Below are 15043 nucleotides of genomic sequence, written 5' to 3'. Positions count from 1 at the left end.
TCATCATTTGCTGCTATAATTAATTGATCACAACTCGTATTTAGATAAATTAACAAAGCAAAAGTCTTGATCATAAATACTATTGTAAATGGAAGCTCAGATTAGTAGTTTCATATTACACTCATCGGATGCCCCAGAAAACATATATCAAGAAAAATCGAAAACCTTATTACAAGCTTCAGGTTTGAGGTTCCATTTACCTAAACCTGAAATTTACTCCAATTTTTGGAATTTGAAAGTTACCCTACATACTTTGAAATTTGAAATCGAACGTATTCCCTACCGGTCCGATCTCGGGTTCTACCTTAGAACCATGCTCACCCCTAATAACCAGCGGTTCTACTTAGGTATAGTAGGACAAATAGTCCAAACTTTAATTTATTGCGTAATGTAGTCTCTAAACTTTTAATTTATAAAAGTGGTCAATGAACTTTAGCCTTTTATGCAATGACATTTTTAGACTAAATTTATTCAACGTGATATAAATATATATATTATTATGATGTTTTAAAGTTAAAAAATCATAACGAAAAAATTAAAAGTTTAAGGATGACAATGCACGTTGATCCAAAATTCAGGAATTACACTAAATAAATTAAAAGATCAGAGATGGTTTTGCATATTAGATTGAAATTAAAAAAGTAGTTTGTGTGATTTTCCCTTTATGGACAAACTTACATTCTTTCCTTTCCCTTTATTATCACAGCATTTGCGATCGGCTATAATTTGCCTCGGTTCAAATCTGTCTTACGTCGGACGGTAATCATACCGCGAAACCCTGTCCGCCACCGAAGCTGATGACCCTCGTATGGTTCGAGTCACTGCCCTGTTCCGCCGGTCGCGTTCTTCACGTTCCTTGCTGGAACGCATTGCTCCGACACAGCAGCTGTCGAGGTTGAAGGTAATGCCTCGTTTCTTGTCGCTACTTCGTCACCACCAGAGTCCGCGCGACATCATAATCCGTGCCCGTTATGTTTACGCTCAGTGTCTCCATTGGACCTCAAGCAGCTTGGACTCGAAGCAAGTGGGTAGTTGCTGGGCCAATCGCGAGGACGAGCCGTCGCTCCACGAAGGGTCTTCAAGTGCCGGGTCTTTATCACTGAAAGGCCACGAGAAGCTCCATGCTACGATGTCAAAGACGGGTCCATTCACTTCGAGTGAGCGGATTCTGGGTATTGATCACCCGGGTTGTGACATTGATGGTGCTCGTAAGGTCCTCGATGATATGCTTACGAGAAGCTCGTCCTCGTGGAATATGATAATATCTGCCAGCAGGCTGAATGGTGAAGCAGTGGGTCTTTTTTGTCGGATGACAGCTGAAAATATTCGTCCTGACGAGAACATATTCGCTTCGGTTTTGAAAGCCTGCTCAGGCAATAGAATTTCCCTCCATCTTGTCAAAGAGATTCATGGTAAAATTGTTTGTCATGGTTTTGGGACTAGCCCATTGGTGTGTAATCCGCTAATCGATCTGTATTCCAAAAAGGGGTTCATTGACGACGCCAAAAGGGTTTTTGTAATGTTGCACTCTAGGGACAGCACTTCTTGGGTCGCGATGATTTCTGGTTTTTCTCAAAATGGTCGTGAGAGAGAAGCTCTTCTCTTATTCTGTTGGATGCATAATAATGCAGTTCGGCCAACACCGTATCTTCTCTCCAGTATACTGAGTGCCTGCACAAAGATTGAGCTGTTCAAGCTTGGAGAGCAGGTCCATGATCTCATTTTAAGGTGGGGATTCTCCACTCAAATTTGCGTATGCAATGCTCTTTTAACATTGTACTGCCGAGTAGAAGACTGGACATCTGCTGAGCTGATATTTAGTGGGATGGAATTTAGAGATGGCGTGTCATACAACTCGCTTATAGCTGGGCTCGCTCAACATGAACTTTTCAATGAGGCTGTAAAGCTATTTGATAGTATGCTGGCTGACTGCTTCAGACCAAACCATGTTACTGTAGCAACCCTCCTGAGTGCTTGTGCTGATGCTGGGTATCTCCAGACAGGAAAACAACTTCACTCATATGCAGTAAAAACAGGAATTCTGTCCGAAGTTGTTATTGAAGGTTCGCTGCTTGATCTGTATGTGAAATGCTCCGACATAAAAACTGCACATAAATGCTTTCTCTCAACTAATAGACAGAATGTGGTCTTATGGAATCTGATGCTTGTTGCATTTGGTCAGTCAGGCAATTTGATTGAGTTGCTTGAGATACGTAGTAAGATGCAGATTGAAGGCATTGTGCCAAATCAATATACATACCCAAGCATACTTAAAACCTGCATCTCTTTGGGAGCTCTCTACCAAGGGGAACAGATACACTCTCACGTCATCAAGAGTGGATTTCAGCATAATGTGTATGTCTGCAGTGTGCTATTAGAGATGTACGCCAAATGTGGAAAGTTAGATACTGCTCGAAATATACTTAATAGACTCACCGAAGATGTTGTCTCTTGGACGACAATGATTGCAGGGTACATACATCACGATTTATTTGCTGAAGCTTTACAACTTTTCAAAGAAATGCAGAACCAAGGTATCCAATTAGATAATATCGGATTATCAACTGCCATCACTGCAAGTGCTGGTGTCCCAGCACTCAATCAAGGACGCCAGATACATGCGCAGTGCTGGGTCTCTGGTTTCTCACTTGATCTGTCAATTGGAAATGCACTTCTTAGTCTTTACAGTAGATGTGGTAGAATAAAAGAAGCATATTCAGTATTTGAGAAGGTTGATGTTGAAGATAACGTATCATGGAATGCACTGATATCTGGGTTTGGACAGAGTGGTTGTCATGAGGAGGCACTGCAGATTTTCGCTCGGATGAATAAAGCTGGAGTTGAAGCTAACTTATACACCTTTTGCTCTGCTGTAAAAGCAGCTGCTAGCACAGCAAATATGATATTGGGGAGGCAAATTCATGCTGCAATGATAACAACAGGTTATTATTCCAAAACTGAGGCTTCCAATGCCTTGATCACATTGTATGCGAAATGTGGCAGCATTTGCGATGCCAAAAGGGAATTTGATGACATGCCTGAAAAAAGCGAGGTTTCTTGGAATGCCATTATAAATGGTTATTCTCAGCATGGATATGGTGTAGAAGCAGTGGATTTGTTTGATAAGATGATGCAGCAAGAAATGACACCAAATTCCATTACCTTTGTGGGAGCTTTGTCTGCATGCAGCCATGTTGGATTGGTAGAGAAAGGACTCAAGTATTTCGAGTCTATGGAAGTAGACTTTTGTTTGGTGCCAGAACCTGAACATTATGTCTGCATTGTGGATCTTCTTGGTCGTGCAGGCCATCTGAGGCGTGCCAAGAGGTTTGTGGAGGAGATGCCAATAGAACCAGATGCCATGATTTGGAGGACTCTATTAAGTGCCTGCACAATCCATAAGCATGTGGAAATTGGTGAATTTGCTGCCCACCATCTTCAAGGGATAGAACCTGAAGATTCAGCTGCTTATGTTCTCCTATCAAATATGTATGCATTAACTGGAAATTGGGATCTCAGAGATTCAACGAGGCAAGTGATGAAAGAGAGAGGTGTGAAGAAAGAACCAGGTCGTAGCTGGATAGAGGTCAAAAACTCAGTCCATGCCTTCTATGCAGGTGATAGACTACACCCATTGACCGATGAGATATACAAAAACCTGGGGGATCTGAATTCCCAGGCAGCAGAAATCGGTTATGTGGAAAATCAATGTAGCCTGTGGAGTGATGCTGAGCAAGGACAAAAAGACCCTATGATGTTTGTTCACAGCGAGAAACTGGCCATTGCTTTTGGTATTCTTAGCTTGCCTGAGTTAATCCCAGTCCGGGTAATAAAAAACATTCGTATCTGTGACGACTGTCACAATTGGATCAAATTTGTATCGAAGATATCAAGCCGAACCATCATTGTGCGAGATGCATATCGCTTTCATCACTTCAATGGTGGTCTTTGTTCATGTAGAGACTATTGGTAATGAATGACAGAAAAAAGTCAATCAGGAAAATGACTGATTCAGGGGAATGATATTACATTGTAATTCTCCGAGATGAGAGGCACTTTCCCAGACTTTTGGTTGGGAGTTTGAGGTAAAGAATTCCACCTCTCGCTCACTTCTCGTGGGTCGAAGACCAGGCTCGATTTTTGGTTCAATGGTGTATCTCATTTGTAGCTGCAGAAATATTGGATCTCCTCCCTATCATCTGTCTCAAGAGGATTTAGTTCACAATCACCCTTTTTCACATAATGACTCAAAATTGGCCAGGTAAGCCACTTAACTGAACTTGCGTATACCTAGCTCGTATGGCTACTCTCTCTGAGAAAAAAACGATACGAGATTTATTTCTTCAGCCATAAACCCAAAAAGAATCATGAGCAACTATGTTTTAATCGTTTGTAGCCTCACTGAAATTGGACCCCACTGCCAATTTGGCTTGTGCTTTTGTGACAGTTCATGTGTTTTCCTTCCCAAGCAAGAGAGGAAATTATTAAACGCATTTTCCCTCTCTCAGCGCAGTCTGTACACCTTGACATGGTCTGGTTGTAACAACAGCTCTTTTCACTCTGATAATCTGATGCTACACCTAAACTATGGCAGGAGAAATTACCAGGTAACTATTTGTCATCCTCTCGTGCTATTTACTTCTTGATATCCAGCTCCATTCATGCTGCAATTGGGCTTGTTAGGAATTGCTTTTATTTTCGACTCTAACAGATTATACCATCCTGATGGCACTTTTCATATTTTCTCAATGCTGTAGGTTTACTCAAGCCCATAACTGCATCCTGGCTGAGAAAACCCTTTTCAGTCCTCCAAGATCATTGTTGATGGTGAGTATGGTGATGTTTTGGAAATGCCTGTCATCTTTCTCCCAAGCAGAAATATATAATGTTCCTAATATTTGAACCTGTGCAGGCTTGGTTGGTAGATTGTGGAAATTCTCTCTATGCCATATACAGAAGTGATGAGGCAGGGCTGCCACGTTCGGCAGATACCCTATGACGCATTCTTCTTCTGTATAAAGTGGTGGCTAAATGGTTTAATGCGCATAGATGGAGGGAACCGTCGGGTTAGCCTTGGCAAGATGAATCCTTCTGGGATATGTCACTTCTGCAGCCTCCATGGATGTCCTGAAGAGAAGGTAATGGGCAGCGGCAGCAGCAGCAGCAACAGTTATGGAGGTAGAGTATGCCGATTGAATACTATCTGGTTAAAAGCTAACGTAAGTTTCATGAGCATCACTCGGCGTGTGGAGGTTATTCTGGGGAATGATCAATGTCGACTTCTTCCATCGGTCCTAATAGTAGAAAAGCAGAAGAAAAGAGAACCTCATAAGAAAAATTACTACGAGAGGGCTTTAGTGGGTGGAAAAGAAGGCAATTCGCGAGATTATGAGAGTATCCGCCCGTGCCGTGTATCTATTCCATATGAATTGCGACAAAATGATCAAATGAATTGGTCTTCGCAACTTGCCGTGGATGTTACCTACAGATCCGTAAACAGGTTCTCATGTATGGTGTTCGCCTCTTCCGCTGCATTTGAGAAGATCACTTGAGGTGTACTGTGCATGGTTCGAGCAGCTCAAGCTTTGCTTGCTTATTCTTTCTCAATATAACATGACCAGTCAATCATGTCAACCCTAAGATTTGCTGTAAACCAGGAGGATAGTAGATTGAGTTCCATAAGGTGATTAATTGGAAGTAAGACTAGATAGAAACTGTAAATTTTTGGATCAAAACGTCGCTTGTTTGCATGCTAATCAGCTACAAATCAAATGTAGGAAAACCAATCTATCATAACATGTGTAATTTAGACATTCAACACATGTTCAAATCATCGATTTGCATATGATGGAATCGATGTTACGAGAGAAGTACCGAGTAATGTAATATGCTAAGATCACAATTGCGTCAGTTCGATTTTTGTCATTGCGGCTCACATTAGCTCTTTGAAGAAGGTAAAATTGATTTTGAGCACGTTTGTCAGGGTTTCATGATTTAGTTGTTGGTTGCGCGATTCATGGTGGGCGTTGGGAGAGGAGAAAGAAGACGAAGATTTCTGGAGCACTATTTATGAGGAGTCGTAAAAAGGCAGCTACTATTGAAGAAAGGAAAAGATGAGTGGCCACGCTTGTTTTGCATTTATTGTCATGGTAGCACGGTGTTGGCTTTTTTTTTTTTTTTTGAACTTTCTTCCGCACACGAGGTTTTATCCTATTTTTGACCTTATATGTACGTGTTTTTAAATTTGGGCTGATTGATTTTGTCAGAAGATATTTCAATGGCTCAGAGCGTTAAGTGTTATGCTATAAGTATGTAAGAGCGAGTATGTATCCATCAGATCGAAGCCACAGAATTCAACTTCGAGTTGTAGCGAGTATTTTGTATTTCAATAAAAGAATTTCTCCTTCCGATTTGTATTTGTTCTATTGTTATAAATTTCTCAAAGTCACCATTATTCTTTTGGTTCTAACATTAGCATTGCGCGGGTTTCTATGGTGTTATCGGCCGTATGACGGGCCGAACCATTGAATTTACAAGGAAGAAGCTTCAGTTTCCTCTAATGAAAGGAATCAAGTACGGTGTCGCGTGTACTATTTGTGTTGTCCTTGCATTTCGGGTTCCCGTCTATAAACGGGTCGGGGCCCATTGTTGCCGAGGATTATCCAGTGACGATGATGGGTTGGTGGGCGTTATCGTGGCTTCGTGGGACGATTCTCGTCCCCTAGTAATTTATCAGGAACCGCCATGAAAGGAAAGCTCGATGTGACGTCACTCCCTCTCTCCCAAGACTTGCGTCGCTCTCTTGGGCTCGTTCGTTTGCGTGATAAATGAGACAGCTTTACTGATATTTTTGTGACCCTTCATTTCTTCTTCTTCTTCTCTCTCCGGAGCTCCATGGCCACGACTGCCGCCGCCTCCGCCGCCGCGGCGCCCCCCCTGAAAGACCGGGTGGCCATCGTCACCGGCTCCTCCCGCGGGATCGGCCGCGCCATCGCCCTTCACCTCGCCTCGCTCGGCGCCAAGCTTGTCGTCAACTACACCTCCGCCGGCTCCTCCGCCCAGGCCGACGCCGTCGCCGATGAGATCAACTCCTCGTCCCCCGGCTCCGCCGTCTCGGTCCGAGCCGACATCTCGGACCCGGCCCAGGTGAAGTCCCTCTTCGACGCCGCCGAGGAGGCCTTCAAGTCGCCGATCTACGTCCTGGTGAATTGCGCTGCCGTCCTCGACTCCAAGTACCCCACCATCGCCAACACCTCCGTCGACGACTTCGATAAGACCTTCAGGTGATGGCTGTTGAGAAAAATGGGGTTCGTGCGGAATCTGTTATTGCTTATCATTTGGAATTTTGGAAGCTAATTAATTTTGGCCCTAATTGTTTATGTCCCTGTTTATAATTCGGTGAGAGATTTGAGTGACAGAGACAGAGTGGCCGTTGAATTACGTTTCGCTCTGTTAGATGTTCTCTCCCTTTTCTTTTGGATGATGATTTCTCATAGTAATCTCAAACAGAACATTTTGGAGCTGACGATTCCTTTAATATCTTTCACAGTGTCAACGCTAGAGGGGCATTCTTGTGCTGCAGAGAGGCTGCAAACAGGCTGAAGCCGGGTGGCGGAGGCAGGATCATAATGTTGTCCTCATCGCTGGTTGGCGCGCTGAAGCCGAATATGGGGACGTACACCTCCTCGAAGGCGGCGGTGGAGACGATGGTCAAGATCCTGGCCAAGGAGCTCAAGGGCACACGCATCACCGCCAACTGCGTTGCGCCGGGCCCCATCGCGACCGAGATGTTCTTCGCCGGGAAGACCGAGGAACAGATCAATAAGGTGATCGAGGAGTGCCCACATGGCCGGCTCGGCGAGACCAAGGATGTCGCCCCTCTTGTCGGGTTCTTAGCCACCGATGCCGCCGAATGGGTCAATGGACAGGTGATTAGAGTTAATGGTGGATATGTGTAGGTGGATTGATTCAAGATCAGAACTATGTCATTCTCGTATAGACAGAGTGCCTGAAAAATGCGCGACCTTTGCTTTTCGAATTCTCTGTGTCTTTCTCTGTCTGATGGAAATGCTGATCCATCAGTTCTTCGGCTGAGACATGGCCGATTCATAAGATCCAATACCCTGGAAACTATGGAATCGAGTAAAGCTAGTCCGGCCGTAACTAGGATCAATATCTCTAGTGCAGAGAGAGTTGAGGACAACGATTTTCTTCGCAGTTGAATCCTTTTACCTGTGGAGCTTCAGCAATGAAGGTTCTGCAGAAGATGGACAGTAATGGATGAGTAATACCTGCATGGTCTTTAATCTCTTTTTAACATGATAAATTCCATTGATCATGGCATACAAATTATGATTGGATAAGGCTCAAATCGATGCCAAGGTAATAAAATGCGTGGCCTCAAATCGATACGCGTCGTGATCATTCTTGTCCGCGATACGATCAGTGACCGAACATCATATGACACTTACTGCTTGCTCCTTTACTCAAGATCTGTCTTTGGGTAGAGAAAATTCTCAAAGGGTTATCTTGGATTGAACTTATGACATGACAGGTGTATAAGTTTAAAATTTTCAATGGCCAAAAAATTTAATTTGTAAGAAATTTATCATAAACGTACTAATTTGGAGTTTTTGTGATATTAATTCTAACATGAACAGCTTTATGATACCAGAAAAAAATCGTTGTACTTTTTTTCCACGTACTGTTCGATCAGAAACTAGTTTTTATCCTTTAAGAAATTTACGTTTTCTTCGTTAAAAATTCGATCTTTGATGCATATTGATGATAAAATAATGGAAGTGTACTTTTCCCAGAGAGATATGACTCTGAGCTAATAATAATCGTCAGGGAAGAAGTCGATTTGGTATTGGATTGCTGAAGCAGAAAGAGTTTCAGTCTCACAAGTTCTGATCAACCAATGCATAAAAGGCACGAGCGCGGTACATCTGGACGAGATCTGATTTGGCGTTGTTTGTTCAATCTACGGCACTCAGAACGTGTCAAGAAGAATGCTTGAACTTTGAATTTCTGGTTCCAATTTGTTCCTCCCTCTTCTCTTTGCTCTCCTATTTAAATTCGCTCTGCAATACTTCATTCTAGTCCCATACGAGCCCCAATATGGCCGCTGCCGCTGCTGCCACCGCTACTCTACCACTCCGAGGCCAAGTGGCCATAGTCACGGGATCTTCCCATGGCATCGGCCGGGCTATTGCTGTCCATCTCGCATTGCTCGGAACAAAAGTCGTCATCAACTACACCTCCAACTCGGCCCAGGCCGATGCAGTAGTGGCTGAGATAAATTCTTCATTTCCTAACGCTGCGGTTTCTGTCCGAGCTGATGTTTCTGATCCCGCGAGTGTCGAATCCCTGTTTGATGCGGCTGAGAGCGTGTTCGACTCGCCGGTGCACGTCCTCGTCAACTCTGCTGGGGTGATGGATGCTGAGCATTTCTCCATTGCCGACACTCCCGCGGAAGAATTTGACAAGATCTTCAGGTATAATCAGAGCAAGTATTTACAAGATCAGTTTCTTTCCCTTCTAGTGAGTTGAAATTTTTACCTTCGCTGTACGTTCTGCGCTCATCTGTAGTCAAGAAGATATTAACCAACTGACATGTCCGTGACATTCAGTGTCAACACCAGAGGCAAGTTCCTCTGTTGCCGCGAGGCGGCGAATCGGCTGAGACGCGGCGGCGGCGGGCGCATCATACTGTTGTCGTCGTCCTTAGTTGCTGCCTTGAAGCCTAACTTTGGAGCTTACACGGCCTCGAAAGCCGCAGTCGAGACTATGGCCAGAGTTCTCGCGAAGGAGCTCAAGGGGACGGGAATAACTGTGAATTGCGTCGCGCCAGGGCCTATCGCGACCGATCTGTTCTTCGCAGGGAGGAGCGAGGAGTACGTCAAGAGTGTGGTCGAGGCGTGTCCCCTCGGTCGTCTAGGGAAGACCGACGACGTCGCTCCTGTCGTCGGATTTTTGGCTTCCGATGGCGGCGAGTGGGTCAATGGACAGGTGATTCCAGTGAATGGTGGCTTCGTTTGAGCTGTTAATAAGTACGAACCATTGATCCACTAAGAAGATCGTGATTTGTAATTTCTCCTTATATCAAGCGGAATTAGATCGAAATCGAAGCAGGAATCATGAGTAAAAAGGGCAATATTTTCAACTTTTGCCATGACTTGGGACTATGGTCTGGATTTTCTTCAAGTTCTCTTCCCGATCTTCAATCTTTGTTCAAGCTATCGAAGGCGGGATTTCTCAACAGAAATTTTGTTCAAGCTTCCGTCTTGCCTGCAGCTAGGATTGGCTGAAACGTTCCGACATAACTCGAATTTATAAGAATTAGCATTCATCCAGATTCATTCGAGTGTTGGGAAAATTATCAAAAAAGTACTAAACTTATTGCACTTATATTATTAATTCAGTTCTAAATCTTTTAATTTGACAAATTTAGTCATAAACATTTTGACAATTTGCCAATTTAGTCTATCCGACCAATTTTGATTGGAAATCACCGACGTGGACACTAGTTATCCTACGTGGTGCGACTAGCGCCGGCATAAATAATTTGTACTAATTTTTTTTTTTTTACTTATTTCCTTTTTATTTTTCCATTGGACGGCGAGAGCCGAGGCTGCCTTGGACCGCCCTTGCTAAAACTGGCGAGGCCAACCCTCACCTAGGCCAAGGCAAAGCTTGGTGGGGTTCGCCTGGCCGAGGATGATGCCCTATTAGCCTCCCTAGAGGGATTCTGCTGGCCATCGACGACTGCCAAAATAAAAGGGATAAAAAATAAAGAAAAAGGTAAAAAAAAATAGAAAAATTTAAAAAAATTGTTCACAGTCAGCATAGACCGTGTCACGTAAAACGATTAATGTCAATGATTTTCAGCCAAATTTGGTCAAATGGATACATTAGCAAATTGTCAAAAACTGTAAGACTTAATTAGGCAAATTGAAAGATTTGGTACTGAATTAAGAATTAACACAAATGCAATAGGGTTATGATCTTTTTGGTAATTTCTTAATCGATTATTCATAGTGAGGTTTTTAATCTTGCAACGAAGGAGTGCACTCCCTGAGGGAGAGAGAGGGACCTCTCTCTCTCCCCTCCCTTCTTCCTTTCATCGGTCCCTTTTCATCCCTCCACCCTCTCCCTTGCACCCTCGCTTTCCATTCCTCCATCTCTCTATGGCTTTTCCCTCCCTTCTGTCTTGGGAGTTTTTTGGCATGAATAAATTTCTGTAGCTGACCTTGGATGAACTGGAGATCAGTTCGGCCATTTGTCCAATCGACAGCCATTGAGAAAGATATTCGTGACGTGGCTCCACAATCTTTCTAAGATTATGTCGTTCTCCTCTCCCGATTTAGATTTAAGTTTAGATTTTGGGGGTTTTACTCTCTTGAACTAAATCAAGATATAGATTTGAGAGTTCCTTACATGTATTTGAGGTAAGTCATCCTGAAAATATCTATGAAGTTTTTAATTACGTTGATGAATTACGCTTGGATTATAAATCTGCTCTTAAGAAAATATCCGAGTTAAAGAAGGAAAATTCTTGGTTGGGGCAACAGGATCTTTCTAAAAAAGATTAGATAGAAATTTTGCCAAAGGAATATTCTTGTATCAAGGGAAAGTCAAGATTTAAATTTTATGGAAAATGAATCTTTCAGAAGGGAAATTTCAAATGTCAGCAAAAACTTTGGAACACATACTTTCTATATAAGTTCCATATTACATTGAGTCTGGACTTGATTTTGAAAAATGAAAGTGATCTTCGAAACGATTTTCCAAGAGAGTTAAAGAAAGACTCAGTCGAAGACCCTCAAAATTTGTTTATTGAAATCATTTTGAGAAGAAGTTTATAAAACCAATTGGCCGAGAATCCTTTAGGTGTTCAAACTGTGGGGATCCAAATCGTTTTAAGAATTCATAAAAAAAAAATCATTTTTAAGAATGATTGTCCAAAAGTTTGGATGCATAATCAGAGAGGAGTACTAAGAATGACAGAGTCTTCTAGCTCCAAATCATCATCTCTTTCTCAAATATTTTCCGCATCAGATTGAGAAACTCTAAAAAGCATGAGTAGCAATAGCACAAGTTTCATTTTTAGTTTCATAGTGATAGTACTCTTCGTTGTTTAGGCTACATCTCTTTCTAAGGCTTTGGTTATTTCGTGAAAAATAAACGATGTGAAAAATATTTTCCTAAACATGATATCCTGTATTTTAAAAATAAAAAAATTTATCTAAATTTAAATTATTAAAAAATATTTAATTTATTAATTATTAAATGATGATTTTTAATATATTTTTATTTTAAATAAAATTAGAAATCGTCCATAAAAAAAAAAACAATTTTAGTTTGGTTCGCTTGGTTTAGGTAATGAAAACAAGCATTCTTTCAGTATTTGGTTGAAAGTCGTTAACAAACCGCACTAAAATCTCAATACCTTTTTTATTTTATTTTATTTTTACTTTCTTTTCTTTTCTTTTCTTTGTTTGGGGCAAAGGGCGGTGGACGTTGGCCGCCAGTCCCGGCCCTAGGGGGTGAAAAAAATAAAAGAAAAAGGAAAAATAAAAATTGAAAAAAATAAAAGCAACTAAACCAAAGTGGATTTTGGTTCTAATTTCGGTGAGATTCATTTCAATTAAGCACACTTAAGATCAATAGATTTAGAAAACATGATACATAAAAACATGAAAGCGAGTGCACAAGTAATTTACTTTATCCCATCCTCAACTTTGATTTTTGTTCTAGACTTTAGATTTCTATCAACATTGCCGTTAAGTGTTTCATGTAAACCCGACTTATTCTTTATTTTGGAATACTAACCTATAAAAATAGAGAGGATGGATGGTTGATAAAACTTTCTTAAATAAAAACTAGTAGAGGTTATTTTGATCAAGAAAAACGAGTTAGTTAATTTTTGGCACCATTGCACAATTGTCCCCTCAAACTTTATTAAGTCACAGATTATCATCCTGGCATTTTTATTACAGTCATTGCTCTTTTGATTACATAGTAGTTTAAGTGTTTCATAATATCGACAAACGCGTTTTCCTTGACCAAAGTAACCTCAACTAAATCTCCTTAATTTCATCAATCATGCATCCCCTCTATTTTCTCAACTTCATTAATCATGTAATAAGGGTTATTATTTTTAAGAAAAACGAATGTCCATTTTCAGATAACACTTAAAGGCTATTAAGACGGAAAGTTTATGCTATAAAAATAATTTTTGGGGTAATTTGTAACATTTTAAAGTTCAGGAAAATTTTAGGGTAGTAATCTATCACATTTTGAAGTTCAGGGTTATTGTACAATGGTGACAAAATAGAAGGCATGATTCCCTAAAAAAATTCTCAACTTTAGGTTTGTTTTCAATTTTAACTTGAAATTTTTTTGTCTTGAAAAAATCCTCAAACCTTAGGTCTAGTCCAAATCTACTCCAAACTTTTTTTTTTTGGCCTTAAAAACGACCCGAATTTTCTATTTAGTCCCAAATTTATCTTGACTTTTTTTTTGGTCTAAGAGAAAATCACCAATTTTTACTTTAGTCCCAAGTCTACCCCCATTAGCTCATTTTTCAATAATCGCCATTAGTCATCTCTAATTTTCATATCCTAGAATGTTTTCATTTTGGAGATAATTTTTCCATATCACCTTAAGGTGATATGGATTTGTTATTGATGTGAAAATGTCACGTCAAAGTTGGGATTCAACCATGACGGTTGATTTGAGAGTAGATTGAAAGTTAACACTTTTTTAGACAAAAGTAAATTCAGGGTATTCGGATTAAATCCAAAGTTTGGGGGTTTTTGTGAGATAAAAAAAAAAGAATTGGGGACATATATGAGACTGGGCCTAAAATTTGTGATTTTTTCTAGAAAAAAAGAAGAAGAAGTTGGGAAAAGAATTTGAATTAGACATAAAGTTTGGGGTTTTGTTTGGAGGAAATTTGGCTCAAAATTGAAGAAGGTTTTGAGCAATTATGGCAAATGGATTTGTCTTTTGCACCATTTACGCCCTCTCCATTAAGTGAAACCGTTACTCACTTAAGAGGAGCTTAGGGAGACTAAAAAATTACCCTTGAAATAACGCATGCCTGCCATTTTACCCAAAAGTGCAAGGCACGTTGACCATTTGTTCGTCTCTCCACGTAAGCATCTTGCATACTTACACCACGAGTTCTAAACCTTATTATGCACCAAACCTATTGAAATTCTAGCCTTTTTAATTTTTTTTTGGGGTCAAATAACCTTTTTAATTGGTCGGTGATGATTTATTCTCGATATTTTTATTATTCTTTGATAGATTTGTCAATTGCTCTTTAACAATTAAACGGAGGACTTAATCGCATTGTTCAATAAATAGCTTAGGAATTCATTGAACCGATTGAAATACATAGGACTTCGATTGCACTTTCGGGTAAAAGTTTTGGATCCGATAGACCCAATTGAAAAGTTTGGAATCTTATCACATCTTGTCCATATGATTTAAAGCTTCTTGTGCAATTTTCTCGACGGTGGTAAACATGCATTTTCCAAAGATAAAAATGGCAGGCATGCATTATTTCAAGGAGTAACCCTTCCACTTAATGGGGCATTCTGTATTTGACTTGACCTGCTATAAGGAAAGTTACTGCTTTATGGCTTTAGGAAAAGATCGGTACAAAAGACATTCCTAGAAAAACGAAGGATAATTTGAAAACGTCCCTGAATTTTAGCACTGCTGCACAATGGCCCCCAACTTTGAAAAGTTACGAAGTGCCCCCCTGGATTTTGTCCTAGTACTTTCGAAATGTCATTTAACACCAAAAAAAAATATATGAAAACTTAACAAGTAGCATAAAATCGAAAAACAATTTGTGACGGATTTGTTAGTAATATATGTATCGAAAAATGAAAGTGAAAATAGGATAGAAATGCTAATAAATCGATGTTATCCATACTATTAAAAATCGAATAGGAGAAATTCTCATCCTTATAGAATTGTCATTTGTTTTCTTAGAGTCAATTGATCAAAACCCCCCCCAGAAAGT

The 15043-nt window shown here is 40.6% G+C and overlaps 3 protein-coding genes across 16 annotated transcripts; all 3 read left to right on the top strand.

Annotated features, from left to right (window-relative positions):
- Window positions 1-688: 688 nt before the first annotated feature.
- LOC115737638 (pentatricopeptide repeat-containing protein At4g13650) lies at window positions 689-5474 on the top strand. Of its 14 annotated transcripts, none has more exons than XM_030669853.2 (4): window positions 689-4085; window positions 4175-4261; window positions 4509-4827; window positions 4913-5474. In XM_030669853.2, the coding sequence occupies exon 1, from the start codon at window positions 809-811 to the stop codon at window positions 3971-3973; it is 3165 nt and encodes a 1054-aa protein (XP_030525713.1). In that variant the 5' UTR covers window positions 689-808; the 3' UTR covers window positions 3974-4085; window positions 4175-4261; window positions 4509-4827; window positions 4913-5474. The 14 variants fall into 14 exon arrangements, with proteins under 14 accessions (XP_030525713.1, XP_030525709.1, XP_048138888.1 ...); XM_030669849.2 differs by having other exon boundaries at window positions 4169-4261; XM_048282931.1 differs by having other exon boundaries at window positions 689-4261; window positions 4514-4607; window positions 4712-4827.
- A 1361-nt stretch (window positions 5475-6835) lies between these two features.
- LOC115737643 (NADPH-dependent aldehyde reductase-like protein, chloroplastic) lies at window positions 6836-8038 on the top strand. The gene is made up of 2 exons (XM_030669859.2): window positions 6836-7283; window positions 7550-8038. Exons 1-2 carry the CDS (start codon window positions 6895-6897, stop codon window positions 7956-7958), a joined length of 798 nt encoding a protein of 265 aa, XP_030525719.1. The 5' UTR covers window positions 6836-6894; the 3' UTR covers window positions 7959-8038.
- Window positions 8039-9025: 987 nt separating this feature from the next.
- On the top strand, window positions 9026-10148 carry LOC115737644 (NADPH-dependent aldehyde reductase-like protein, chloroplastic). Its single transcript, XM_030669860.2, has 2 exons — window positions 9026-9497; window positions 9633-10148. Exons 1-2 carry the CDS (start codon window positions 9121-9123, stop codon window positions 10039-10041), a joined length of 786 nt encoding a protein of 261 aa, XP_030525720.2. The 5' UTR covers window positions 9026-9120; the 3' UTR covers window positions 10042-10148.
- The last annotated feature ends 4895 nt before the right edge of the window (window positions 10149-15043 follow it).

Source organism: Rhodamnia argentea, chromosome 7 (genome assembly GCF_020921035.1).
Source record: "Rhodamnia argentea isolate NSW1041297 chromosome 7, ASM2092103v1, whole genome shotgun sequence".
Taxonomy (NCBI): domain Eukaryota; kingdom Viridiplantae; phylum Streptophyta; class Magnoliopsida; order Myrtales; family Myrtaceae; genus Rhodamnia; species Rhodamnia argentea.
Note: the sequence above shows the minus strand (reverse complement) of the source record. Positions and strands in the feature narration are given on the sequence as shown.

Excerpts from the sequence above, each read along its gene's own strand:
- LOC115737638 (XM_030669853.2), top strand. The coding sequence starts at position 809 with ATGGTTCGAGTCACTGCCCTGTTCCGCCGGTCGCGTTCTTCACGTTCC.
- LOC115737643 (XM_030669859.2), top strand. The coding sequence starts at position 6,895 with ATGGCCACGACTGCCGCCGCCTCCGCCGCCGCGGCGCCCCCCCTGAAA. Across the intron at positions 7,284-7,549 it reads GACTTCGATAAGACCTTCAG|TGTCAACGCTAGAGGGGCAT; the intron begins GTGATGGCTGTT and ends TATCTTTCACAG.
- LOC115737644 (XM_030669860.2), top strand. The coding sequence starts at position 9,121 with ATGGCCGCTGCCGCTGCTGCCACCGCTACTCTACCACTCCGAGGCCAA. Across the intron at positions 9,498-9,632 it reads GAATTTGACAAGATCTTCAG|TGTCAACACCAGAGGCAAGT; the intron begins GTATAATCAGAG and ends CGTGACATTCAG.